Here is a 27,915-nt window from a genome sequence, read left to right as displayed (position 1 = left end):
TGTATATTATGCATTTTGCTGATCTGACAAAAAATAGGTATAATTTTAATTGATTTACAACAAAATAATAATCTACCTTTTTTTGCTACAAAGTGGCTTTAAAAAAATAAGGTACCTATACTTGTATATAAGGATTTCTGGTACCAAGAATTAACCAATCAGACCCAACCCTATTATGTGACATGACCAATAATATGCAACTCTATTATATGACCTATATATTTATAATTCAAGACAGGGCATTCACACAGGACAGTTATTGTTGTGATTACTGCTGTAATTTTTAATTTGACAATCTAAGGGAAAAGAGGTCAGTATCCCTGACTAGTCAGATATAGCATGTTTTTAAAATTCTTGTGGTACACTGGTTAAAAATCGCTGCTCTAACTGAAGGATAAGGAGTAGGGTAAAATGATTATATTATGTTCTGAATATCAAATGATTTTTTTTGTGAGAAAATGCCTTTTTTATTGCCTAAAGTTTTCAAATGATGATCTTTTGCTTTTTTACTCTATATTTTACTTTAGTGTTGATCCTACTATGGCTGCATCACTAAGGGAAGCTTCTGCCAATCTGGAAGTTCTGGAGACCAGAGATGAGGGTAAGTAACTCCATAAAATCTTGATAACTACAAATAGATTTATTTACTATGTTTAACAACCCTAGGAAAGAAAATTAAGTCACAAGCAAACAAGTTCATATCAAATTTCTTACATTAGGCTCAGTCCACACTTACTTTTTAGTCTTCTAAACTCTTCACTTTCATTTCCAATCTGATACTCAAAAAGTTTGCCTGAGGCCCTGCAATCTTATTTGGGGATTGTTAATATGTTCTACTTACTAAGGCAGGGGAAGTGTTTCTGTTTAATCAGGAAAAAAAATCAGAACAGCCCATGATCAGAGAGATTCAACTGAGGTTTTACTGTAGCTAGTAATCCAGATTTAACCAAGAGTAAAGGGGAGATAGAAACAAAAGATGCCATCATAGGCTTCTGTTAAATAGGATTCAATTAAAACATTTTCTTATTGCAAAACTTACTCAGATGTTTATCATTGCCTAAATTATGGTGCCAACTATGAGTGATGGGTGTCCATGAGTGATAGAAAGGGATGCAAAAGTTATTAAAAAATATTAAACTTTATTGACACTAAAAAAAGGAAAAAGAGGAATCTAATATCTGAAATGAGATATTGAACTTAAAGACAAAACTGGCTTTAATAACTCACTGAGTTGTTCTCAATTTTTTCTGCACTTTCTTAGTAGTATATGGTGTAGAAAGACTTGGTATGGAAGGATAGAGAGAGGGTAATCTTCTTGGGGCTTCCTGGGGGCCAGACTTCACTGATGATGTGGGGTGGAGGATACTGAGCATGGTACATGTATCTTTGAGGAGAGAGTTTGGGTATTCATCTCTGTGTCACCATTGTTTAGTATTGGGCCTCAGAGAGAGTGATTAGACACTCAAAATTTATAAAGAACGAATTAAATAAATGAATGATAGTCCTCCTCACCTAGGCAGCCCCAAAAACTAAACCAACTGACCTATCTTTTTGTACATGAGCTAGATATAAGCCTACAAAAGAAGATGGCAATGCAATGCAGCTTGGTGAAGAATGAAGGTAAGGAAATGCCTTTTCCCTATCCCCAAGATTTTTTGCTGTTAATCCTCACCCGAAAATGTCCTTCCATTGATTTTTAGAGAGAGTGGAAGGGAGAGGGAGAGACAGAGAGAAATATCAATATGAGAGAGAGACATCGGCTTGTTGATTCCTGCATGCATTCCCACCAGGGCGAGGGATCAAGCTTGCAACCGAGGTACATGCCCTTTACCTGATTCAAACCTGAAACCCTTCAGTCTGAGTGCCGACACTCTGTCCACAGAGCCAAACCGGCTAGGGACCTAAGATTTTTTTAAAAGACTAAACATTTGAGTACATTTTTAGTATTAGTCATTGCTAGCCAGAGAATAAGGTGGTTATTGGGAGGTTGAAGGGAAGAAAGGCTAGTTAGAAATGTTTTCTTTCCAAGCAGCAGTGCAAGAGAACAAGGTCACCATTATGTGATGCATTTTTAAAGCTAAGTTCAACTTAGACGAGCTGCCTGTGTGCATGGTGGATAAGCAAATATACAACTCAGCAGCAATGATTCCATCATTGGATTTAATGGTGTTTTCTTCTCTGGGGGAAAACCTGCCTGCCATGGGCCATTTTCTGGCATGTGACACACTGCAGGCCCTCATTGGATGAGGATGTTGAAAGCTACTGCCTGTTTGAGAATACATAGTCCTTAGGCTTGGATAGGGAAATGAATGGCTTAGTTGTAGAAGTCCAGACAGCTGTCAGCTCTCAGTTGTCAGCTCACTGACCACCAGTGCTGTACCTTATGGGGCATAAAGTACCCAGTGTATAGGTGACCTACATAAACATTACTGGATACAAGTGTGCGTTTTGACCCAAATCTGCTGTATAGGTCTATCTACCCTTACACTTTTAGCAAATCTTGAAACCAACCCTCACAGGACTCAGCTGCTGGCAATTTAAAGGCATCCCTTTACAAAGAAAGCTTGAAAGACCAATTTATACACTTTAATACATGGCAACTGTCTCGGATTCCATTAAGGGTTCAAAAGTAACAGCATTTGGACAGTTCCCAGCTTTGTAGCTCACACCCAGGGTTGGTCTCCATACATGGAGTCTGATGTGGTTCATGATGGGGAGGTCTCCTAATCCAGAGGAGGCTTAAGACTTGGCATCTTGCAGCTTGCCTTGCACTGTGCTACTTGTTAAAGGGATTTTAAAGAGGGCCTGCCTACAAACTTGATGAGGGGACAGTAGCTAAGACTTAGAACTATATCTTATTCCTTTCACATGATACACAAAATGTAGTAAGTGATTGATCTTAATAAATATTTGTTGAATAGATGAACGAACTAATTAATGTGCAGACTAGAGAGCGTTCAGATACAAATGCTCTTTTGGTGCTAACACTCAAGTTTTAAGTATGCAGAGAGAAGCATGAACTTGAGAGAAAAGTGAATGTCTAGTGCAATGGTTCTCAACCTGTGGGTTGCGCCCTCTGTGGGGGTCAAACGACCCTTTCACAGGAGTCGCCTAAGACCATTGTAAAACACATATATAATTACATGTTGTTTTTGTGATTAATCACTATGCTTTAATTATGTTCAATTTGTAGCAATGAAAATACATCCTGCATATCAGATATTTACATTACGATTCATAACAGTAGCAAAATTACAGTTATGAAGTAGCAACGAAAATAATTTTATGGTTGGGGTCACCACAACATGAGGAACTGTATTAAAGGGTCTCAGCATTAGGAAGGTTGAGAACCACTGGCCTAGTGAGTGAGACCTAAACAGAGGCTGCCCAAACACCACACAGAAGCTGGAGCCTGAGTTTCTGCACTTACCAGCAATTCAGATACTTTGTCACACCAAAAAGTTTCCAGGTCGATTCCAGGTCAGAGCACATGCCCGAGTTTCAGGCTCAATTCCCAATAGGGGGTGTGCAGGAAGCAGGAAGTAGGAAGCAGCCTATCAATGTTTCTCTCTCTCCCTCTCCCTTCCTCTCTCTAAAATCAATAAAAAGCATATCTTTTTTTTTTTAAAAAAAGAACAAACCAAATGAATGGTGCTATGGTCCCTGGTAGCAAGAACCAAGATCTGCAGGGCACCTGGAATCATAGTCCTTCTTCATATCACAGAGACCCTGTTTCCTCTCTTGTCTTCCCTCCCACCATCACACTATGTATCACTTTCATTCCTAACTTCTAGGAAAGAAGAAATCTAAATTTAAAGCCTTCAAGAATTTTTTTGGCAAGAAGAAGAGAAAAGAGCCTGAAGGTATCCAGAGAAGAGGAAGCAGCTTGAAACCAAGCTCGTCCAAGAGCAGCATCAACAACTTTTCTCTGAATCTGGTTCAGGAAGGTCAACAATCTACATTTAGGTAAGCTCTCGGGGGCTGGTGTGAGGGGGTTAGAGGGGGATGGGGACAGATTGCTAGACCCAGGTCCCCCTTTTGTAGCCAATCACTGGTGGGCCTTCGGTTCCAGGGACTTTTGGCCTCCATGCCTGTGGAGGCTGGGTTGGTGGCCATTGTCAATGCAGCCATTTCTCAGTGTCCTTTCTCTGTGCTCACGTGTAGACTTGTCTGGGCCGCACAGCTCAATAGGTTGGAACATGATAAATGCACAACCCATTCCCCAAGAGCTCTTGGTGGAGGGCACAATAGATCAAGGAAACCTTCCCCTGTCATAGCTACAAGAACTTGAGAAACGGGGTCTACCACTAGAGCTGCAGGCCTCTGTTTTATAAGGCAATAATAGCCTACATTATTCAGGAAGCTTGGTCTGGTTTGTTTGCCTGGCCCTCAGACTGTAACTCTGTGATTACTGGGTGAGGGGAGCTAGATCTCAGAATACGTAAATAAAGTATCAGTGAAGCCATCTAGCTCAGTTGGGGGTATAAGTGTGAAGTCACTGTATTAATGTAAAAATGAACAAATAAGCACAAAAACAAAGAACCCAAATCCATTTCTCCCTCTGTCCCAGGAGACTAGGGGAAATGTTATAACTGTTCACAGAAGGGATGGGGAAGATTGTTTCTGCCCCTGCCACCCTTATTCAAAGTTTCATCTGTGATGCCCCATTTTCCATATCCTATTGTGGAAAATCTGGACACCCAGTACCACCAGCTGTTCCTAGCTCAATTGGATCCCCCTCTATGGAGTTCCACTTGAGCCTGTTCTCCTGACCTTAAATTCTAGACTTATCTGAACTCCCCACAGAGCTCACCTGTGCTTCTCCTCATTCTCTCAAGGCTTTGCTTAGTGGTGATGGTACAGTTAGCAAACATGTTATACTGCCCCCTAACAGCTAGCAAATAAGTGTCCTTAAGGAGGACCTTAATGAGTGCAATGAATATGAGGAATTTCAGATAGCTTTGCTAGTGGGAAAGATGGTTTTGGACAGGGGCTTGTTTCACACCTCAAAAATCATACCATTAGAGACCATGGTCTTATAGCTCCAAATAAGGCTAAGACAAGCCCTGCTAAAAACAGAAGGGTGAGGTGGGGAAGGGCATTTGGGTTGACTCCATGCTGTCTCTACAAATTGACAAGGGCTGTCTCTACTAAAATTGTATATTTCCCCTTCTTACTTGCCCCTCCCCCTCCAAGATGGTCCATTTAGTTTGCCACATTCTCCACAAAGAAGGTGTGTGCAGGTGCATCTCTCTGAGATGGGTGGGGAAAGGAGGGAAGGAGAGAGAATGAGAATGAGAGGGAAAGGGAGTGCGTATAAGTGCATGAGCGAGCTCATGTATGAGTAAGGGTGCTTTTCTAAGGAACTGAGATAGGTCTTTATTTTGCAAGGAGCATAAATTAATTGAATATAACGTGGGAGGTCTGAAGATTACTCCTGACCCCAGTTTCTTGCTTAATGTTATGTGAATTTTACCTCAACTATGTATAGTCTACATATTGAAATCCAAGAGTCACTTGCTTGTAAACAATCTTGGGAGAATGATTAATATGTGATTACACAGCATCTCCAGCAGTAATTGGTTCTGTTGTTGCGTGATGTGACTTTCTGCAGCAGTTTTAATGTGTGCAGATGTTTCACAGCTGCTAAGCCACACCCCAGCCATGTGCATTTGCTAATCTCAGTGACTGGTGAATGCACACATTTACTAGGCTTATACAGTATAAATTTAAAATGATAGTAATACATATAGAAAACTTTTCTGTGAAATTAAACTTTTCACACATTCATAATTTTGATTACACAAACATATCTACATAAGAAAAACAGGTAAATTTTCAATTTTTAACATGCGCATTTGGAAAACCTAACTTAATTATATAACGGACTTTCTGCTTAAGCGGACATCCTTTTGCTTGAATTAGTCCGTTATATTGAGGTTTTACTGTATTTAATTTTTATGAAATCCATCTATCTATTTTTTCTTTTGTCGCTTAAGCTTTTTGTGTCATATCTAATACATTGCCAAATCCAGATAATGAACATATACCCCTATGTTTTCTTCTAAGAGTTTAAGCTCTCATATTTAGGTTTTTGACCAATATTGAGTTAGTTTTTATATAAAGGCTGTCCAAAAAAATGTATATACATTTTGAATGATTATAAAGTCAGTGTTTATGAACATACAGTTCATTTAAAATTTTTAAAACAATCTATCAAAATGAATAATTTCTTTTGTCAATGCCTGTTTTCAAACTGATGACTGTTCTGGTCCAGGCACTACTGATAACAAAGCAATGGAATCTCAAACATCAAGAATCATTTTGTTCAGTATTTGTGTGCCCTCAATTCATTGACTGTTGCCAGTTTTATACTGTAAACTGTATTATTTATGAATCCCTATTTAAAAAGTTTAGTGGCACTTTAGGATGAATTTTCTTTGTTCAAAAGTTAGTCTGGCTTCACCCATTATTTAAAATCAGTTAAACCTGAAAAAGAGTGAAAATTAAGTGAGTTATCAGCTATTAAAGTGTTTATACATTTTGGGGGGATACCCTATACAATGTGAGATAAGAGTCCAACTTTATTCTTTGCGTGTGGCTATCCAGTTGTCCCAGCACTGTTTGTTGAAAAAACTATTCTTTCCCCCACTGAATGGTCTTAGCACCCTTGTTATAAGTCAGTTAACCAGAGGTGAGTGAGTTTATTTCTGGATTCTCAGTTCTATTCCATTGATCTATGTCTACTCTTAAACCAGTGCCAAACTGCAGCTTTGTAGTCAGTTTTGACAGTGGCAAATATGAGTCCTTCAAATTTCTTTCTTTTCAAGATTGTTTGGCTATTTTTGTTCTTTTGCATTTCACTGTGAATTTTAAAATCAGCTTGTCCATTTATGCAAAAAAAAGCTTAAAGGCAGCTGGAATTTCATTTAATATCTCATGAACAACTTTTTGTCTCAGCATTTATTCATCTCTACCCTCCTTCCGTGATGTCTGTCATAAGCCATATTATAGATATACATGTGTCTTTGGTTCCTATGGCCCTTGGGCTGCTTTTACAAGACTGTTTCCTTCTTTTCTAGGGTCAGGGGAAACATGAGCAAATCCCTTTCCCATGAAAGCGTCTTCAGGTCGAAGTCTGAGCTTGAAAGCCCAGAACGTAAAATATACCCCTCTCCAGAGCCCCAGAGTGGCAGATCTCTGAAGGTAATACTGAACTTGAATATCAGTGCCTATTTGGACTACTCTTCCTCCATTTCCTATTCCTACCCCACCAAAAAAGGAGGGATGAATTTCGCCTTCTCTGCTGATTCTACCTCCACAGGGCTCTTGTAAACATTGAATGAGAGAATGTACTTTAAATATATGATGTGCTTACCTAGTGCTTGTCACATAGTGTTGACTAGTGTTACCATATTCACTTTATTTGACACACCCAAGAATTTAAGTATTATTACAGTGACATCCCACTGTTAACGTGCAAGTATTCTAACCTCCATGTTTTTTCTTTCTTCCACAGAGAGCTCATATTTCCAGAACTCTGTCTATCACTAGTAGTGTGCATAGACCTGTTTCTGGAACTCTGCTTGGAGTTATACCCCATTACGTGCACAGAAGTGGAATCTGGATTGGAGGCTCCAAGATCACTGAGGTAATAGAGTAGAATTGTTCAAAGTATGGCATCTGAGTCAAACAGACAGACAGACCTATGCTTGAATTCTTAATCTGCTACCTATTGGCTCTATAACCTTGGACTGATTGCTTAACCTCCATGAGCCTTCCTTTCCTCATTTACACTGGGTATAATATTAATATCTACCTCAAAGAGTTGCTTGTGAGGATTGATAAAGACACATAGAGGTTTAAGAAATTGCTCAGGATCTCCCAGATAGTAAGTGATAGACTTGGAAATCTGACCCAGTTGTGTTGACTTTAAAACACGTGGTCTTTCCATTAGCACAGTCTCTAAGATGCTCAACTTCTTTATACCTGCTTCAACAGGGAGAAGGGTACGCATTTAGTCTCCACAAAGTGCAGCATGTGAGTTCAATCCTCAGTAAAGGTACATAGAATAATCAAATAATGAAATAAGTGGAACAACAAATCCATGTCTCTCCCTCCCTCCATCTCTGGGAAGGCCACACAGGGAAGAGACCCTTCTCCACTGGAGAGCTGATTATTCCGTATTTGGCAAAAGGTTACTTGGGTTTATTTTTTATTGATTGATTGATTTGGGAGAGGGAGGGAGGGAGAGACAGAGAGAGAGAAAAGGCTATTGGTGTGTAAGCTAAGGCTATCGGTCTTTGGTTTGAATAGGTACTAGAAGTGAAAACAGGGAGGTAGAAGATTCTTTCTTTGGCATGTTTTTTTTTTTAACTTTGGGTTCTTAGTCCTTTAACCATTAAGCAATAAGAAAACATGCATAATTTGGAGGAAAGTACCCAAGTTTTAACTTTTTTCCTTTTATACTCCTTCTTAACAGATTCCACCACTGCGCTCATGCCAGCCCATCAACCCAACCCTGATACGATCTGACACAATCCCTAAGGACTTTGAAGAAATCTCTGCTGCTGCTGAGTCACCTAAGACCCCACAAAAGGCTTTTCCACCGATTTTGACAACGGAGAAGGTTAGCCCCATCCTAAGTGGCAGGTTGTGTGGGGGTAGTGGTAGGTGGAGCACAAGTCAGAGGCATAGTTTCGTCTTGAGTTTTATTTTCTCCTGTTGTAGCTCAATACTAGGAAGATTAGTGGGGAAGGAGAGGCCATTCTTGGTTATTTATTTACATTTTCTATCCAATTCTAAAAGCCAAATAATTAGTCTTCAAGTTATAAGCAATAGGCCATATCTGAACAAAAAATAGTTTCCAGATGTTTTCAGTTATTTCAGGAAGAAAACAATGGAGATTTTGATGGAAGTAAAGCCTCTACAGATTTAATGCCAAAATTTTAAGGTTAAGGCATGTAGTATTATTTGAGAGACATATTTCCATATGAAAAAAATCATTTGACATATGAGAGGGCATGCATGTGTATTTCATATACCTAAGTTTGTCAACGAAATAATATTCATCAACAATTGGAATATGAATAGATTGTGCCCATATGAACATTTCTATTCTCAAACTAATGTGTAGTTAATTTGTTATTGAACTTGAGAGGGCTTTTAAAGTGAAGTAGAATTTTGAACAATTAACATTGGGAACTAAAAAGTAAACAGAAAGGTAATTTATAATGAAGATAATTGTCCAGTCAGCAAAAAACTATGTTTTGATGTTAAAAGATTCTATAGCGAGAAGTAGCCTTCAGTTAAATATGTCAACCAAAAAAAAAAAAAAAGCCAAAACAAAACAAAACACCAATTAGGTTAGGACCAAAGGTAAAGCACAGGCTGGCGGTAGGGAGATGGATGCTCACTGATTTATGGATTTAGGCTATGATTATAAGTTTTTTTTTTCCTGCAGAATATCACAAAATCAGATGACGGGACATTTAGTCTGAATTGGTGGAAGGATTGAATTAGATAATTTTATTGAAGTAAAATTCACATAACGTAATTTCTCATATTAAAGTGTATGATCCAGTGGCTTTAAGTATATTCACAACATTGTGCAACCATCAACACTATCTAATTCCAAAATAGTTTGTTTCCCCCAAAAGGAAGCCCCATACCTATTAAGCAGTCACTCATCATTCCTCCCTCCTCTCTGGATTTGTCAATTCTGCACACTTCATATAAATGTAATCATACAGTATGTGGTCTTTTGAGTCTGGCTTGTTTCACTTAGCATAATGTTTTTAAGGTTCATTCATGTTATAGCACATATCAATACTTAAGTCCTTTTTATGGCTGAGTAATATTCCATTGTATGAATGTACCATGTATTGTTTAGCTATTCATCTATATCTGCATATTAGTTATTATAAATATTGCTGCTGTGAACATTCATGTATAAGTTTTTGTTTAAACACCTGTTTTCAATTATTTTGGGTATATACCTCAGAGTGGAATTGCTGGGTCATATGGTAAGTCTATGTTTAACTTTTTGAGGAGCCATTAAACTGTTTTCCCTAGAAGCTACCCCACCTTACATTCCCACCAGCTATGTATGAGGGTTCCAATATATTCACATGTTGGCCAACTCTTTTCATTTCCTCTTCTAAAAAAAAATAGTCATCCTACTGGGTATGAAGTGGTATCTCATTGTGATTTTGATTTACATTTCCATAGTGACTAATAATGTTAAGTGTTTTTTGATGTGCTTATTGACCATTTGTATATCTTCTTTAGAGAAATGCCTATTCAAGTTCTTTGCCCATTTTTAAATTGTTTTTGTTATAGTTGTTGTGGGTGAGTTGTAAGAGCTCTTTATATATTCTGGATACTAGACCCTTACCAGATATATGATTTGAAAGTATTTCCTCCTATTCTGTGAGTTGTCTTTAAACTCTATTCAAGAGAACAAAATTGGTCAAAATTTTAAACATTTTGTAAGGTTTAATTTATTACTTTTTTTCTTTTGATACTTATGCTTTTGAGTCATATCTAAGAAACCATTGCCAATATAATATCATGAAGGTTTACCTCATTTTCTCCTAAGAGTCTTAGCTCTTATATTTAGGTCTCTAGTCCATTTTGAGTTATTTACATATGGTGTGAGACATGGTCTACATAACTTCATTCTTTTGCATATGACTGCCCAGTTATCCCAGCACCATTTGTTGAAAAGGCTATTCTTTCTTCCATTTAGTGGTCTTGGCACCTTTGGTGCAAATAAATAGATGAATGGGTTTATTTCTGGACTCTCAGTTCTGTTCCATTCCTTATGCCAGTACTGCGCTGTCTACTTACTGTAGCTTTGTAGTAAGTTTTAAAATTTATTTTATTTTTAATTTAAAATTTTTATTGATGAGAGAGATGGAGAGAGAGAGAGAGAGTTGTTGTTGTACTTATTTATGCATTAGTTGGTTGATTCTTGTATGTGCCCTAACTGGGGAGCCCATAACATTGTATCAGGATGATGCTCTATCCAACTGAGCTATCTGGCCAGGGCCAGGTGTATTGTTGACTGAACTATATTTTACTGGGTCTAGAAACATGAAAGAAGGGGGAAAATACTAAAATGTGTTTTATTTTTCCAAAGAGCAGCCTTACCCCAATTAACAACAAAGAAGTGTCCAGAACCCCTATCAACCAGTGCTACGGACCCTTTCCCCTGGCCTAAGGCCTAATCCTGATTCCTCCCCCAGAAAGATTCAAGGTTAGTAGGCGCCAGGCCTGGTACATCTCACAGATGTTGAGGTGAAAGGACCTTATTTAACTCCAGCTGTTAACCAGAAGTTGTCTGTGCCAACCTCCCTCGAAAACACAGGAGAAAGAATGAAAACATTTTACATTGGGTACATAGAGGGTGTTTTGGTTCTCAGCATGCAGTGATGGAGGAGTGGGTTGCAGGAGGGGTGCAGGAGGAAAAGTAGAGAAAGGAATCCCATTTCCTTCCCTCAATTTTCTTTCAGAAACCTGCCAGAAAAGGATTCTGTTTGCTTTTCCTAAATAGCTCATAAAATCCTATGGTTGGCTCCTGTGGTAACTTTTCTAGGTTTCTCCTAATCAATATGGCTAAAGGAAAAGGTAGGGCCTTAGAAAGAGCCCTACTTCCCAAAGGGGTTTCAGATATTTCTGGTTTCTGTTTTAAGGGAACTGACAGTTAATCACTTGGCCTTCAAAGGGGCTTCTGCTAACACAAATATCTGGAGATTCTTAGGAATGAGAGTTGCTCTGGGGTGCATCTTCGAGGTGTGAAAAATGCTATGTCAGGAATCCCAGAGGATACTTTTTTGAATCCCCTACAGAGGAACCCAACTAGGAGCTCCAGGATCAGATAGTTTACAGAGGTGGAAGCTAGCCATAATGAGGACAAGGAGACATGCTCCATACCCACACCATTGGGGGTGGGAGCACTCAGTTCCTCAGGGTGCTCCCATCAGCTTTGTATCCATTAACAGTAATATAAGTAAAGGTAGTGTGTTGTTTATGTAAACTTAGCTTATAGGCCTCTTCCAACCTGATTTTCTGCCCTCCACTGAGCCCCCTTATAGAGAAATACCAGAATGCTGGTGGGTTTTACTGACACCAATTGTGCCTTCATCCCTATCAGCTCCTCCTGTTAATAAAACAGGGGTACAGCCCTGACCGGTTTGGCTCAGTGGATAGGTCGTCGGCCTGTTGACTGAAAGGTCCCAGGTTTGATTCCGGTCAAGAGCATGTACCTTGGTTGCCGGCACATCCCCAGTGGGGTGGGGGTGTGTGTGTGCAGGAGGCAGCTGATCGATGTTTCTCTCTCATCAATGTTTCTGGCTCTCTATCCCTCTCCCTTTCTCTCTGTAAAAAAAAAAAAACCAAACCAATAAAATATATCAAAATATATTTAAATAAATAAATAAATAAATAAATAAATAAATAAATAAATAAATAAAACAGGGTTACAAGGCAAGAGAACATGCACACCCTGTCACCTTGTTAACTCCATTAAGTGGTTGGGCTCCTGTCCCAAGGGCAAAGGGGAGCCACTGAATACTTTCTAAGTAGAGGAGCAACCTGAACTTCTTGTTTCTTGTTTTCACCTACCAGGGAACAATCAGAAATTGTTCCCCTTGCCACTAATGAGCCTATTGACCTGAAGTGTCAATATTCCTGTAGTAAAAAGAGACAATTATTCATGAAGGATTTCTGCTTTAGGAATTCTTCAGCCAGAGGGATGCCCAACTTTGGAGACCAGTGATAGTGTATGGAGTTGACTCATTTCTTTTCTTCCACTTTCTTCAGAGCTCCTTTGAGCCCTCATCTATACCCATGCGTGCACAGTCCTTGACAACATTTGCCACGCTCACCTCTCCCAGCAGTCCCCAGCTATCCGTTAGTTTCAGCACCCCAGCTACCACCCAGGGCTGTTTGGATTCTTCAGCTGCTCGACACAAGATGGCTTTAAACCCCCGAAAACAAAAGAAGTACCTTCAAGCGACTGTAAGTCCTTCAAGAGGCCTGGGAATAAACTCCGATGTGACTAAGGATGAGTTCCAAGCTTTGCAAACTACACCTAGGGAAGTGGTATGATTTGGAGGATCCATAGCCTAAGTAGAGGTGGTAAAGTCAAGGGTACTGTCCCAGGATTTACACCCCCAGGGAGGTGACCAAACTTAAATTTAGTGATTGGGATGTCCTATGCATGTGGAACTTACATAAAAGAGACTGAAGAAAATAGAAACAGTAATCTAAATTCCTAGAAACTGCTTATTGTATTAGCATCAGGAATTCACTCAACTTTTTTGTAGAGGATATTCAACCATAGCCCAAAATTAGGATTCTTTTAATTATTAATCAAGTAAGACCCATGTGTTACAAATTGCAGCACTGTTCCACTCATTTGGGATAACTCAAAGCATTCAAAACTCAGCTATTAACACCCCCCCCTCAAGATCTCTCAGTATCACATTGATGTCACAAATTACTGTTTACGACTTTCAAGCAGGTAGAGCTACACTTAGTGAGCCAATTCTGTTAAAAACATGGCCACAGTTCAGATTCAGAGATCTGACAGCAAGGAAAAGTAACAGTTGATAGCAGAGAGGAGCCATTTAGTACAGGGATCAAGACCCTTGCCCACCTTTATAAGTCCCTCAGGGCCACAGTGTATCATAATCCAATGTAATAGGTCATGTTCATTATTTTCCCGAGTCATCAAGAAAAGTAAAACTATGTTCCCTGATCTCTGTTTAGGAAGGTAGGAAAGTAATGTCTTTGGGAAAGATTTTTACTAAAAGCTAAGAATGAAATATGCTAATGTTTATAAGGATGTGTCAGCTGGAAGATTGATTCACTTTGGTCAAACACTAATTTCTCAGTGACAGTGGGCTATAAGTATAAGGCTGTAAATCAAAGCTGAAAGAGTCTAAATGATTTCATAGTTTTAGTATTTTACAGGAAGGAAATTAAAGCACAAATAGTTGCCCAAGGTCAAACACCCTATTGGTGGCAGAGCTAAGGCCAGAACCCAGTCTTCTGACTTCCAATCCAGTACTCTTTTCACCCTGCCATGTTGCTCCTTGATTAGACATCTCAATTTAGCTTTAGAAAAAGAACAAATACAACTTGAAAGAACAGTAGGCAGGGCAGCAGGCCCAGGGGGCCTCTGGTGGACCTGAGAGAATTTCCTTGGTTCAGTGTCAAGCAGAGAATCACCAATTACTACGCACTAAACCCTGTGTATGTATTATCATCTTGACCCATCACAAACCTGGGAGATGGGGAATGTTGGTTAAGGGAAACTTAGTGTGACCCTCTGACTTCCTTCTGCATCACCTAATTGAGGAAAGACCTGAGTATCACTCTTTAAAAAGGCTGGAACATCTACTTCTCCTTTCTGACTCTCTACCTGACACTCAAATGAATATAAATGGGTACAGGATCATATATGATGGAGAAGCTGCTGCCACTTGCTCTCTGCTTTAGAATTTCTTAGGTCCTCAAGTCCCATAGGAGGTTTCCCTTATCTCTAATTTATAGATACGGACACGGAGATTTAGAGAATAATTTGTCCAGGGATCCACAGAGAGTAAATGATGGAGCAGAGATTTGAACCCAGGTCTCTGACCACATTTACTCAGAAGTAATTTTGAACTGAGCCTGACAGGCATGTCAAGTGGGAACATAAAGAGTTGTATTTTTGTCTTTAGATGCATGTCATAAAGGCTTACGTTAAGCAAATTCTGGACACTGTTCAATACAGTGCTACTCTGACATGTCTAAAGCTGCACTGTAATTATCTGAAAACCTTGTTTATTCTAAACCACTTTTAACCCCTTCAGTATAAATGCTGAACCCTTCTTCTTGTCCTCTCTTCCTTCCCAACAAAAACCCTGATCCTCTTTCTTCTTTTGAGCCGGAAAGACATAATTCATGTTCTCACTAAATTCCCTGGGGATGAAAAAGCCAAACAGGATTTGAATTTGGCTCCCAGGTGTGATGAAGCAAATTTAATAATTCCAGTGTTGCCAAGAATATGATTGTTGTCAGGCCCAATACCCCATTTTCAGATTTATTGCCCAGCAGTGTGTTTCAGTGGTTTTAGAGAGTTCTCTGCAGCATATCTCTAAGAGATTAGACACTTCAAAGGTAGGTGAACCACTTCCAATAGGTAAAATGATCACCAGGTAATGAATGCTATTAATAATTTTCATTGTTAATGGTATTGTTATGTTCCCAGCAGAGCCATTTGGATATCAGAGATGTTTTTTCCTGATTTTCCCCCCTTTGGCAACCATATAGGGATGGGTGAGCACCTTAGTCTTATTCAAGCTCTTTCTTCTCTCTTTTAGATGAAACCAAAGCAGGAGGAGCCAGGCCTCCCACTGGTTTCTGAAGAGAAAACCAAACCAAAAGCAGTTACCCAAAAGAAGCTCAAAGACAGTGCAGGTTGGCACACTTCACCCTCACCCAGAAGCATGTACCACAAGCTTAATTGCACAGTGCTATGTGATGGGAGTTACCCAGGCCAGCTGTCCTTGGTCCTCAGAGAGCTTGCAATTTAAGATGCATACTAATGTGGTCCAGGTTTCTCCATATAAACTGCTTAATTAACACAATTGCCACTTGCAGAGGGCTCATACTGGATCCCTCTTTTGTCTAAATCCGTGGTTGGTAAACTGCGGCTCGCGAGCCACATGTGGCTCTTTGGCCCCTTGAGTGTGGCTCTTCCTAAGCCTTAGGAGTACCCTAATTAAGTTAATAACAATGTACCTACCTATATAGTTTCAGTTTAAAAAATTTGGCTCTCAAAAGAAATTTCAGTCGTTGTACAGTTGATATTTGGCTCTGTTGACTAATGAGTTTGCCGACCACTGGTCTAAATGAATTTAAAACCAGAGGTGGTTTGTGTTTGTGAGTTTCTTCAATCCTCTCTAACTCTACTGTACATGCTGAGTTCCTTAGAGAGCTCAGATATTTGAGGGCAGCCAATAATTTCCCTTCAGCATTCCCCCTCAGCAAAAGAACCAGATAATAATTACAGAATTGGCCCCAAACTAGTTTTTTTTTTTAAAAAAAAATATTTTTATTGATTTCAGAGAGGCAAGGAGAAGGGAGAGAGAGATAGAAACATCAATGATGAGAGAGAATCATTGATCGGCTGCCTTCTGCACGCTGCACAGTGGGGATCGAACCCTCAACCGGGCATGTGCCCTGACTGGGAATCGAACCATGACCTCCTGGTCTACCACTGAGCTATGTCAGCCAGGCCCAAAACTAGTTTTTGGAAGTTGCTTTTCTCTTCCTGTAGAGAAGTGGTTCCCAACATGGGGCACATGCCCCACAGGGGGGTAATTTGATTTTTAAGGGGGGCAATTTGATTTTTAAGGAGGGCAATTTGAGAATGAGTTATTAACAGTGAACTTTTTGCATTTCTTATGGTTCTAGGGGCCTAATATACAGTATATAAATATATATTGTGACATATTTATGCATTTCAGTTCTCTATTGTATGTTTTGAAACTTTATTTGCTATTTTTTCATGTCACTACATATTATTATTTTTTAAAAACAACTTCTTAGTGATTTCTTCCTTAGTACTTCAGCTGTCCTTTTTTTAAAAAATTTTTCTCTTTCATGGATGCCATGTTCCTTGGAAGCTTGTTTAGACCAAGTTAATTTCCTTATAGGCTTCCTCCACATTAATCGGAGTTGACTTTTTGAATAATAAGAATTATATGTCACAGGCGGGGGGCGGGGGGGATCAGGATTTTAGAGATGCTTAGGTGGAGCATGGCCCAAAAAAGGTTGGGAACCACTGCTGTAGAGAGAAAAGGTCTTGCATTAACAGTGAGACCAATTCCCATATCCATGGGCAAAGAGGGCTAGGGCAGCTGCAGACAGATGTCTTTTATAGTTGACACCCACCAAATCCCCAAATAATACCATGGGAGTGAAAAATCTCTCTGTGTGTGTATAGGTGGATGTTGGCTCCAGCTGATGGCAACCTCATTTCAAGCAATACTTGATAAAACAAAATCCCAGTTCCATAAATTAAGTCAAACAATTATTTCATATTTTTCCACAAAGGAGTTCAAAGATAGGATATTCCTAAACAAATTTTTTCATGGAAACTAACAAAACTGTTCTGCAGAGAGAGAAAAACAGAGAAAGAAATGAGTAATTCCTTTTTACTTTCTTTTTATTGTTTTTTTCATATTTACTTTTAATATTTGTCCTTTTATGCACAGAGGATAGAACTGATTCAATGTTGATGGGGGCAGATACTGATTGGATTTGCACATAATGGAAATAGTTTGGAGTGAACCCAGCTATGCTCAGTGCTGTATGCTGGATATGAAACCACCAGATGGAGCTAAGGATGCAATGGATGACGGGGGAGGGAAGGCAGTGAGGGTTTTCCCACCTGGGCATCAAGCTGAATTCCTTAGTAAAAAATATAGCAAGGAGCTCAGCTGGTGTAGTTCAGTGGTTAAGCATTAACCCAGGAACCAAGAGGTCATGGGTTCAATTCCCAGTCAGGGCATATTATATGAAAATTAAGTAGAATTAAGTAGAAAATACAAATACTAATTAGAAAGTAAAATTTTCCCTTGCCCTGCTCCAGTTGGTTTCCTAAAAGATAATCATTGCTGCAAGTTCAAAAATTGTCTTTTGATGTGTCTCACTCCTAATGGTGGGCAATAATGATATAATGATAATGAGCCAACCTTAGAATCAGTTTATAAAACTGGGATTTTACTTCACTTTTAGTGACCAGTTGCTCTAGCTTCTGATTGGCTACTTCTTCATGCTAGAAAATTCAATAGCAAATAGGTACCCATTAGACCAAGGCAAATTGTTCTTATTTTAGGAAGTCAAAAACACACATATTTTTCCTTTTCTTATTTCTATCTGGTACAGGTCCCTCAAGTCAGGAACAGAGCATCAAAACTGAGATTTATAAGACAATAGACCAGGCTGCAAATGCAGATGCTGTTGAGAGTCCGGGCTACTCATGGCCAGCAGCATATGGGAGACGGTGTGGAAAAAAAGAATCAAGTGCTTCAGAAAAGAATGAGTGTGGATCCAAAGGATGGGGCTTTATACAACCTAGTCGAAGGCCTAGCTTAGGTAATAGAGCTGGGTACTCATCTGCTGATAAGATTGCCAGGGATAGCCCTTTCTGGCGCTATTCCTTGGAGAGACAAGTCATGAAGCAGCCCAGAGCTCCACAAGTAGAAACCACTACTTCTCATGAGTTGCTTTCAGATGAAAATGACATGAGAAGGAGAATGGATGGTTTAGATTTTAAAACAAGAAAAGCATCATTATCATATCTCAGACCTAAAGACATGAAAGAGTCCATGGCTAGTGGTCCATCACAATACCACGAAGATGGAACTAAGAAGTCAGAAGCCATAACTTCTCTTTCATCAGTGGTGGAAAACCCTTATACAAGCCAAGAAGTTATCATGTTTTCAGTGACAGAGAAGGCTCAGGTGCATATGGATCCTTCTCATATTCAGTCAGAAGAGGATGCTTCCAGCTTTGATTCAAAAAATGACCAATTTGAAATGAAGTCAGCTCAAGATAACTCAACTATCTGCGAAGAAACACCTTCTGGAAATGTCATCCAGGCCTTTCCAGCAAGTGTTTTGGATATGGCAAGTGCTTTGCCAGAGGGAGGAATTTCTGTAAAGAGGCTGCCTCCCAGAAACCTTTCCCAATCTTTGGAGAAGCCAGAAGCTGAAGAAGTCTCCTCATATTCAGACATTGTTTCAGGGGTGGAAAGTGGTTCTTATCAGCAGCTGACTCCTGGATATGTTTTCCAGTCTTCAAGGAAGCCCAAAGATGAATTATTCTCAGATTCAGAGAGTGCTTCTTCAGAGGAGGGCAATGGTTCTGAACAGAAGCTGGATCCTGAATATTCTTTCCAGTCCATGATGAAGTCCAAAGATGATCAAGAAACCTTCCCAGATTCTAACAGTTTTCTTGGGAACTTATGCAGTTCTCATGAGCAGCTGGCTCCCAGATGTGCTTCCCAGGCTTTGGAGGAGCCTGAAGACAAAGTGCCCACAGAATCAAATAGGAATTCTGAAAAATACAGTAATCCTAATGATTGGAGCAGTTCTGAGGAAGATATGCCTCCCAGACATCCTTCCCCAGCCTTGGGGATGCCCACAGCCCAACAGGAAATCTCAGTTTCAAAGAATACACTTGAGGAGGAGTTGGTTGTATCTGTGGAGCAGACTCCTCCCAGACACCTTCCTCAGCCCTCTGTGAAGCCATCTGTTCAGCAGCAACTCGCCTCAGGTTCAGCAAATGCTTTTTCAGATTGGGTGTCAACGCCTCCCATAAACTTTTTCCATCACTGGCTGAGCCCTAAATCCGAGGAAGAAGCCTCTGCAGGTCAAGAAAATATTGCTTCTGAGTGGGGCATTTTTATGGAGCCGCTGCCTCCCCGAGTGCATTCAAGGCGCCTGATGAAACATAAAGTTGAGCAACCAATCTCCTCAGGGTCAGAAATTGCTACTATTGAAGGGATCATGTCTACAGAGCTGAAGCCTTCAAGAAATAATTCTCAGCACCCAGTGAAATCAATAGCTGAACAAGAAATCTCTGCAGGTCCAGAGAGCACAGCTGTTAAGGGGAGCATTTCTATGGAGCCTCCTTTTCCTAACATTTTTGCCCAGCCCATAATGAACCCAAAAGTTGAACAAAATGTGTTCTTAGGTTCAGAGGGTGCTGATAAGGCCATTTTAGTGGAGATAACACTCCCTGAATGCTCAACAAATCCTCAAGACCAGCATGTCTTCTCAGAGAACACTGCTGGTAATAAGGACATGTTTGTGGAACCCCTGCCTCCAGACTACCCTGTCCAGACATTGGCGAAGCTTAACTTCCAGCCACAGACTATTTCCAGCAACCCAGGGAGTGCTTCCACAGAATGGAGCGATCCTGTGGAGCTGATGCCTCCCAGACACACAATGGGCTCCTGGGTGAGCACCAGCTTTGATCAACCCTCTGCAAGTCCAGAGAGCACTGCTGTGGAGTGGGGAAACCCTACAGAGCCACTGCTTCCCAAAATGTCTTCTCAGTCCCTAAGGAGACCAGTTGCTGAGCAAGAAGTCTTCTCAGGTTCGATGAGCGCTTCTGAAGAATGGAGTGGTCTTGTGCAGCTGAAGTCTTCTCTATACACTTTGCAGCACTGGGTGAGCCCTAAATTTGAGCAACAAACCAATGCAGGTCCAGAGCCTTCACAGTGTTGCATGAAATCAGTAGTCAACCAACCAATCTCTGCAGGTCTAAAGAGTGTTGCCATTGAGGGGGACACTTCTACAGAGATGCTGCCTCCCAGACATTGGTCCATTGTGAGACATAAAATCCAGAAAATGATGCCAACTTCTGAGAATGCTGTTGTTGGGTGCATTTCTGAGAGGCCACTGCCTATCGAATATCCCACCCACTTCTCAAAGCCTAGCATTCAAGAAATATCCTTACATCCAGAGAACACTGCTGTTGAAGGAGGCATGTCTAAGAAATCACTACATCCCAAGTGTCCTCAGTCATTTGTGAAATGTATGGCACAGCATGTCTTTTCAGAGAGCCCTAATATGGAGGAGCAGGTTTATGTGGATCCTCTGTCTTCTAATCAACCTTCCAAATATTTGTTGAAGCCTACAGTTGAGCACCAAGTTTTCTCAGGTTGTGAGAGTGCTGATATCGAGGGAGACATTTCTTCAAAGCTGGTGCCTGCAAAATGCCCTTTACAGTCCTCGGGGAGGCTTGAAGACCCACAAGGAGTTTTCTCATATTCAGAAAATGCTCCTGTTAAGTGTAGCTATCCCCAAGAGCAACTGCATCCTGGATACCTTTCCGAGGCATGGGGGAAGCTTAAGTATGAGCAAGAAGTCTCCACAGTTTCTGAGAGCTCTCTTAAAGAATGGAAGAGTTCTGAAGAGCAGCTGCCTTCCAGAAGCCCTATCCAAGCTGAGGATGGGGCTGAATTCCAGCCACAGATGTCCTCATCAGGCTCAGTCAGTGTATCTGTAGAGAGGAGCAGTGCTGAGAATCGGCTGCCTCCCAGACACCCTTTTCAGGCTTTTGCAGACCCTCAATATAAGCAACAAGTTTATTCAAGTTCCATGAGTATTGCTGCCAAGGGAATCATTGTTGAGAGCTATCCTAGCAGCCAGGCCCTCCCAGGAGAACCAGCTTCTCCAAGCAAAACTAGGGGACACAGCCAAGACTCTGAAGACCTCTTTAAGAACATTTCGACTCCTGATACCAAATCTGTGAAGTTCGCCCTTGCTCCTGCCTGGCCACCATCCACTCCTGGGGACACTTACACTAAGGAGGATGTTCTTGAGAGTAGTGATCAAAATAACGACTATTCAAATTTATCCAACAGTGAGGCTGATGTTGAAAACCTCTTTGGAGTTCAACTGAAGAGAATCCCTTCCTTAGAGAAGTACAAGAGTGAGGAACAAAACCATTCTACCAAGCTTCCTTCACTCTCCTTAGACCCCGTTTCATCTTACACAGACAGAGAACCACAAATCATAAGTGCTTCCCAAGGGCTCCTGGGCATCTCCAAGAACCTTACCACAACATCTGACATTGCAGAGAAGCAACAGAGCAAGCCCAAATCTGACAGCATGCTCAAGAAGAAACCTGATTACAAGATCCCAGGTGAGACTATCTTTCCAGATGGCAGTTAGGTACCAAGTGGAGGGAAGAACTGTAAATCAGTCTTGAATGGGAAGAAGTCTGTTCTAGCCTTGCCTGCTGAGTTTTTCCTTTGATAGGGCTGGCTTGTTGATTTAGGGGCAGGATAGTGCCCCATTCTAGATTAAGGGATTCTTTAATGGACACATGACCATCTTCCCATTCCCTCTCTCCCACTCTCTGTACACTTTACATTTGGATAAAACGTTATGATTTTCTCAAAACACTTTTACATGTATTATGCCCCCCCACATACCATGTGGATTTTTAAAGACAGCTCATTAATAGAACACTATGTTCAGACTCTCATCTTGAAATCTTAATTTACTGTAAGTGGTTGTACTTCCAGAGCTTCCCTCGCCTGAAATGTCTAAGAATCCAGATCTAGGTGATCTTTTGAGCACTAATCTCTCCCAAAGTCTTTGCATCTTCCAACTCACCATCACATAGTCATGTATATGCCTATAACCACACCCATGTACCTACACACTTGCATAGGGATCTATGAAGTAACAAATGCTGTAAGCATTTCCTTGGAGTTAGAGGATTGGCATTAATGGTCAATGACCTGAACCTCTGGCCTCCTAGGAATTTTTCCAACCCGCCTGGCAACCATTGTCCTATCATGATTTGGAGATAGGAAGAGGGATGGACAAGGAAGGGAAAGGTACCAGTAAGAGAACAGTATGTAAACTTTGAAGTACAGCTTCTTATCTATCCAAAGAACTCCTCCCTTACTAGGTTTTGTGGAGGGTACAAAAGAAGGGGGCTCTTCTCTATGTGAGATCTATTTTTTCACTGGGCAATTCACAAGGATCCCATTTGGACATTATTATGGGTAGGCCCAAGCCAGCCTCAAGACTCTGCCTGCCTTGCTTCAGTTCTAACTCTTTTAATTGCTTTCTCAGGAAAGGCTCCTGGTAAACTATCAGGTTATGCCATCTTAGACCCATCTTGGATAACCAGGGTCAAGCAGAAGCAGAAGAATTCCCCGACCCAGGCTCCTACGAAAGAGCTGAATATAGCTGGAGCAAAGGCTGACACTAAGGTGCCTAGATATGAGGTAGGATCTTGGGAAGCCCACAAAACACTCCCACAGGTTGCACTGGAAACTTTTCCAGGCATACATCTCCCCACTTCTTTGGTTGCATTAATCAAGACAGGAGGAATCTTCAAAGGAAAAGACTTGCTTTGTACTCAAACAAATGTGCCCCTCTTTGTGCTCTTAAAGAGTGTGTGAAAGTAATGAATGTGAAAAGATTCTATAAATCAAATCCTGTCCTAAACATTCTAAAGCAGATTCCATGAAATTGGTTGAGAAATAAGGAGTAAGTAATAAAAAATCCCAAAATATTTTTTATGACTAGAGTGAAAGTTTTTTATGACTGGGGTGAAAGCTGAAGAACTATTCTTACAGATATTTTACACACACACACACACACACACACACACACTAATTTAGATCAGTATGGAGAGGTTAATTTGAAAAGCTTACACTAGACAATTTTGAAAAGACCTATAATTATATTATTTTCTAATGCAAGGAGTGCAAGTCAGATGACAACAAGTTTTGCTCAATAGAAATCCTATGGAACTCACTTCAGTTAATTGATGAAACTTGTTTGTAACCACCACATTCTGTTAGTTTGCTGTTAAGTGCTAGGGAAAAGGTTGTTCTCAAGATAAATAATTCTCATGTCAACCTGTTTACACTATTTGTGTGATTAGACAAACTTTTTTCCAGATCTGAAAAGTGGTAAACTTGAACCAGCTTAGGGTTTGTGAACCTAAATTCTGAACCAAGGGGGCTCTCACTGCTATTTCTTTCCTTATCTTTTTCTATCTCTGTCACTCCATATCTTTCCTTTTTATTAATTTTGGCCTCATAATACCCAAGGACAGGGCTTATACCTGTGATCATCTGAATAAGTAATTGGCTGTTTTCATGTTAGGCCTTACAAGCTTCCTGTTTTCATTTTTGTATTAAAGGGAGCTGACCTTGCAAAAAAAAGCCAACAAAAAGAGATTTCCACTTCCAATGTCAATAGACAGGAGAAGAAGGCAGAGATGAAGTTACCTGACTCTATCAAAGCAGGTAAAAACACTCACCTAACCCCCTCCCCCAAACAGCCCTGGAAGAATGCTGTGAAACTCTTGCATTTTCAAGCTCTGACAATATATATCTTCCCACCTCCAACTCCAAATCAGCTTCAGGAGTCTCTCATGGCTCTTCCATTAGGTACAGATATTTACTTGTTTTAGGAAAATCCAATCATTATGGCTGTTATAAGTCCAGTGTATAACTTTCAGACTAGCTTCCATTTCTTTACCCTATTGAGGAAATTGTGTAGGTACAAAATTATGATCATGTACTAAAATGTTTCTGAGGCTAGTATTCAAGAGGAAAGAACCAAGTTACTTTTCAGTTCATAGCAAAGCAGTGTGTTCTCATCTTCTCTATTTCCAATGAAACTATTAAGAATAATCCACTCTAAAGATCCAATGGTATTGAATTGTTTTTTTAAAACTATTTAAAAAGCTTCTTTTAGCCCCTCTATATTCTAAGCAGAGGTATGAGAGGTGGGGGAAATGTTGAAAGTGGAAAAAAACATTATGATGGAATAGAATAGAGTGTGATTTCATCAGCAGAGTTATATGCCAGAGAGTTGTTGTTGTTGTTTTCAGCAAGAACAAGGACCCAGTACAATGGATTTATATTGAATTATCTTTGTCCTTTTCTTTAGTCTCCCTCATGAAGAATTAGACTAGGAATTTGGTAACCCATTGTCTGGCAATAAAATAGTAGCACCTGACCTGCTCATAGTTATTAATAATCTCATGGACACTATATTCCTGCCAAGTGGTTCTCAAGTCACTGTTTTAGAAAGCTCACTGGTAAGCTTTTAGGGGTAGGGGAGGCTGGGGGAAGGTCAAGGAGGGAAAAAAGGAGACAGATGTACTACTCTTTGTAATATTTTAAGCAACTAAAAAATTTAAAAAAATTACAGATGGTCCTAGCTCCATTGCTAGAAATCCTAATTCAGTTAGTTCAGGAAATGACATAAGCTTTGGTATTTTTATTTATTTATTTTTAAAGAATAGTTTATTGATTTTTAGAGAGAGAGAGAAACATCAATGTGAGAATGCAGCATCGATCAGCTGCCTCCTGCATGCCCCCACCAGGGATTGAGCCAGCAACCTAAACATGTGCCCTGACCGGGAATTGAACTGGCAACCCGTTGGTGCACTGAACGATGCCCAACCAACTGAGCCATGCTGGCCAGGGCTGGGCCTTTGTATATTTAAAAAGCTCTAGGAAATTCAAATGTGTAGCCAAGGTTGAGAAGCACTGATTGAGTCTAAGCCACTAAGTTAATCAACCATAAAACAGGATGAGGAAAGGAGTAGATTTGGGGAATAGGGAGGTAAGTCTGCTTGGTCAGAGTAGTTGGTACAGTGTTATTTAGCATAGACTTTTACAGAGTTGAGCTACTTTATCATCATTTATGTCACACAACATCATAGATTAGAGAAAGAAAAATAATATTGGAAATTTAAAAAACTGAAGATACCATATAACATGATTTTTCTCTGAGCTCAATTTAAAAGTATAAGCCAATCCAGTAATAACTACCCAAACATTGGCAGTTACAGCTGTAAGCATTTTTCTCTCAGACCTCCCCTTGTCCACATCCCTGTGCCATAGCCATATTGATTTTACCCCTTTGCCATACCACCCATTGCATTTTCCATGCATTAAGTTTTAGAAAACAGAAAAAACATGAAAGAAGGAAAATTTTATTGTATTCTTTAAACATATATCAGTACCTCTAGGGCTTCTTACTGCTTGTGTTATTTGCTGTGGTTCCAGTAGGATATGAAAATGAGGAGATAATCCAAGTGCTTGCCATGAGAAAAGAAACCAGAAAACCTTCAGCTCATCCAGACATGTTCCAAGAGCCAGATGAGCCAATCTGGTTCTCCATGGCCAAGAAGAAAGCCAAAGCATGGAGCCACATAAGAGAAACCATGCAATAAATAGCTCCTGGGTGGAGCATCAGCATTTCAAATGATAATTGCCAAGAGCTTTATTAATGCTATGCACTGAATTATTTAGATATGTAACCATTTTCTAATAAGCAAAAAAGCCTTATAATGGGAATTAAAGCTAATAATTATGTGAGTGAGACAAATGCCACAAATGCCTAACGTTTAGTTCAGCCACTGCCAGCATCTGAAAACCCAGTATTTCCTCTATAAAAACTATGTAAAATGTTTGCAGTACTATAGAATTTTGAAATCTTTAACGTTGGACAATGTGTTTTAGAAGGGCAAAAGCAAAAACATTTTGTTGGAGCAACTAAGATAGGGGTCATTTCCCTTAATCAAATAAATTAATTCTAGTGGAAATGTCCAGATCATTTGGCCCAAGGATTGGCTTTTAGGTTTATGAGCCTAGTTAAGTGCTTTAGTTTTTGGTTGCTGCTCCAAGCTTTACCAAGGGCCCTAGAAGAGGTGGTGGAAGTGAAAATCCTGGGTCTCCAAGAAAAATTTTGCACAGCCCATCCCTCAGTCAACCCATTGCCCTTTAAAACACCTTCTTTGTATACCTGGGAAATCGCAATGCCTGCAATTTATTCAGAGCTCTCTCTTTACACATTCACCATATCAATCTGTCACAGGTCTGGCAGCAGTGAGTACCTTCCTGTGAGGCAGAATATTTCTTGGAGATTATCATGCTCCTCTGGATGGTTAGTTCACCAGTCTTTGACTGCTTTCCCCAATGCCACTGCGACCCTCTCCAGTTGCTCAGAAGTGTACTAGATATCATATATATCCTGTTTGTTGTTGTTGTTAATCCTCAACCAAGGATATTTTCCATTGATTTTTTTAGAGAGAGTGAAAGGGGTTGGGGAGAAAGAGAGAAACATCAATCTGAGAGAGACACATTGGCAGTTGCCTCCTGCATACGCCCCTACCAGACCAGGGATGGAGCCTGCAACCGAGGTACATGCCCTTGACCGGAATCCAGTCCGAGACCCTTCATTCCATGGGCAGACACTCTATCCTCTGAGCCAAACTGGCTAGGCCCATATCCTATTTTATAAGCACTAAAGACCCTGTTGAAATTCAAAATTCTGTAGATGCCAAAACATATACTTTTAGTCAAAATACCTTCCATGAAGGAAGTCTGGGGCCACTGGAGAGATGCCTTACCCCCTGGCTCCAGATTGAAGGTGAAGACTCCTGCATAGCCTAGTTTCTTTTCCCTTTCCCTCAGAAAACTCTGTTTCACAAGATTTTAGCCCAAAGCAAGACTGCCATAGAACAGTTAAATTTCTGGTAACTGCAATCCTTGAGTGATTAAATCAGCCTTTTCCTGCCCTCTTTCCTGAAGACACACATCTCAAAAGTTTGACAGCCCTCACCTCCTCAGTGAGTGACTCACCCTTCCCTCCTATTCCATTCTCCAAATATATCAAACACTAAGGGGGAGCTCCATTTGGATGCCTGAACAGCATCTAGCTCATTTTCTTAGGAGACCCAGAAGTGTCTTATTATAACTTTCACTGTGTCTGCCTCTACCACCTCAGGGCTACTTTGTTTAAAGAGAAATGCAGGGATAGATACAACTGCACCTTTAAGTTCTGAGTGGGATGTTGCTTCATGGAAAAGAAATTCAGATGGGCAGTGAGATGCTAGAGCTAATTTCAATGCTTTCAGTGCTTGGTTTTGCTGATGGTATAGTGTAACATTGTATAATCATATGCTGGATTTTGCATTTTCTCTATAAAACTATTTTTCCTGGTATTGTATCTTTATCCTTTTAATAATGTTAGGTTTTTGATTGATTTGCTTTGATTTTCTTTGTATTCCCATAGTGAATAGTTCATTAAGATAGATAGATACCTTTTACCCAGGTAATCATGTAGATAAGTTGCTATACCTCCCTTCCCCCTTTTCTCAGGGTGGACCACTATTAGGTTATTCTCACTCTAAGAACACTCCATTAACAATTTCTTTTCCACAGGTAATAACAAAACTCTGTTTTAAAGTAGATGTTAAGTTTTTTTAATGCCTGTAGACACATTTTGACAAGTTTTCAGTTTTTAGCATTCTTGATTTTGGCTATATGCACAGCAAATAAAATAAATAAAGCTT

General features: G+C 40.1%; 1 protein-coding gene across 1 annotated transcript; it reads left to right on the top strand.

The window, feature by feature from the left end:
- The first annotated feature begins 68 nt into the window (after positions 1 to 68).
- KIAA1210 lies at positions 69 to 27,915 on the top strand. The gene is made up of 12 exons (XM_081081012.1): positions 69 to 601; positions 1,567 to 1,620; positions 3,795 to 3,966; positions 7,083 to 7,206; positions 7,520 to 7,651; positions 8,483 to 8,629; positions 12,826 to 13,023; positions 15,375 to 15,471; positions 17,947 to 21,717; positions 22,662 to 22,816; positions 23,743 to 23,848; positions 25,625 to 27,915. The coding sequence occupies exons 1-12, from the start codon at positions 412 to 414 to the stop codon at positions 25,789 to 25,791; spliced, it is 5,313 nt and encodes a 1,770-aa protein (XP_080937138.1). The 5' UTR covers positions 69 to 411; the 3' UTR covers positions 25,792 to 27,915.

This window comes from Myotis nattereri, assembly GCF_964212035.1.
Source record: "Myotis nattereri genome assembly, chromosome: X".
NCBI classification, from domain to species: domain Eukaryota; kingdom Metazoa; phylum Chordata; class Mammalia; order Chiroptera; family Vespertilionidae; genus Myotis; species Myotis nattereri.
The sequence above is the reverse complement of the archived record's forward strand: the minus strand, read 5'-3'. Positions and strand labels throughout refer to the sequence as shown.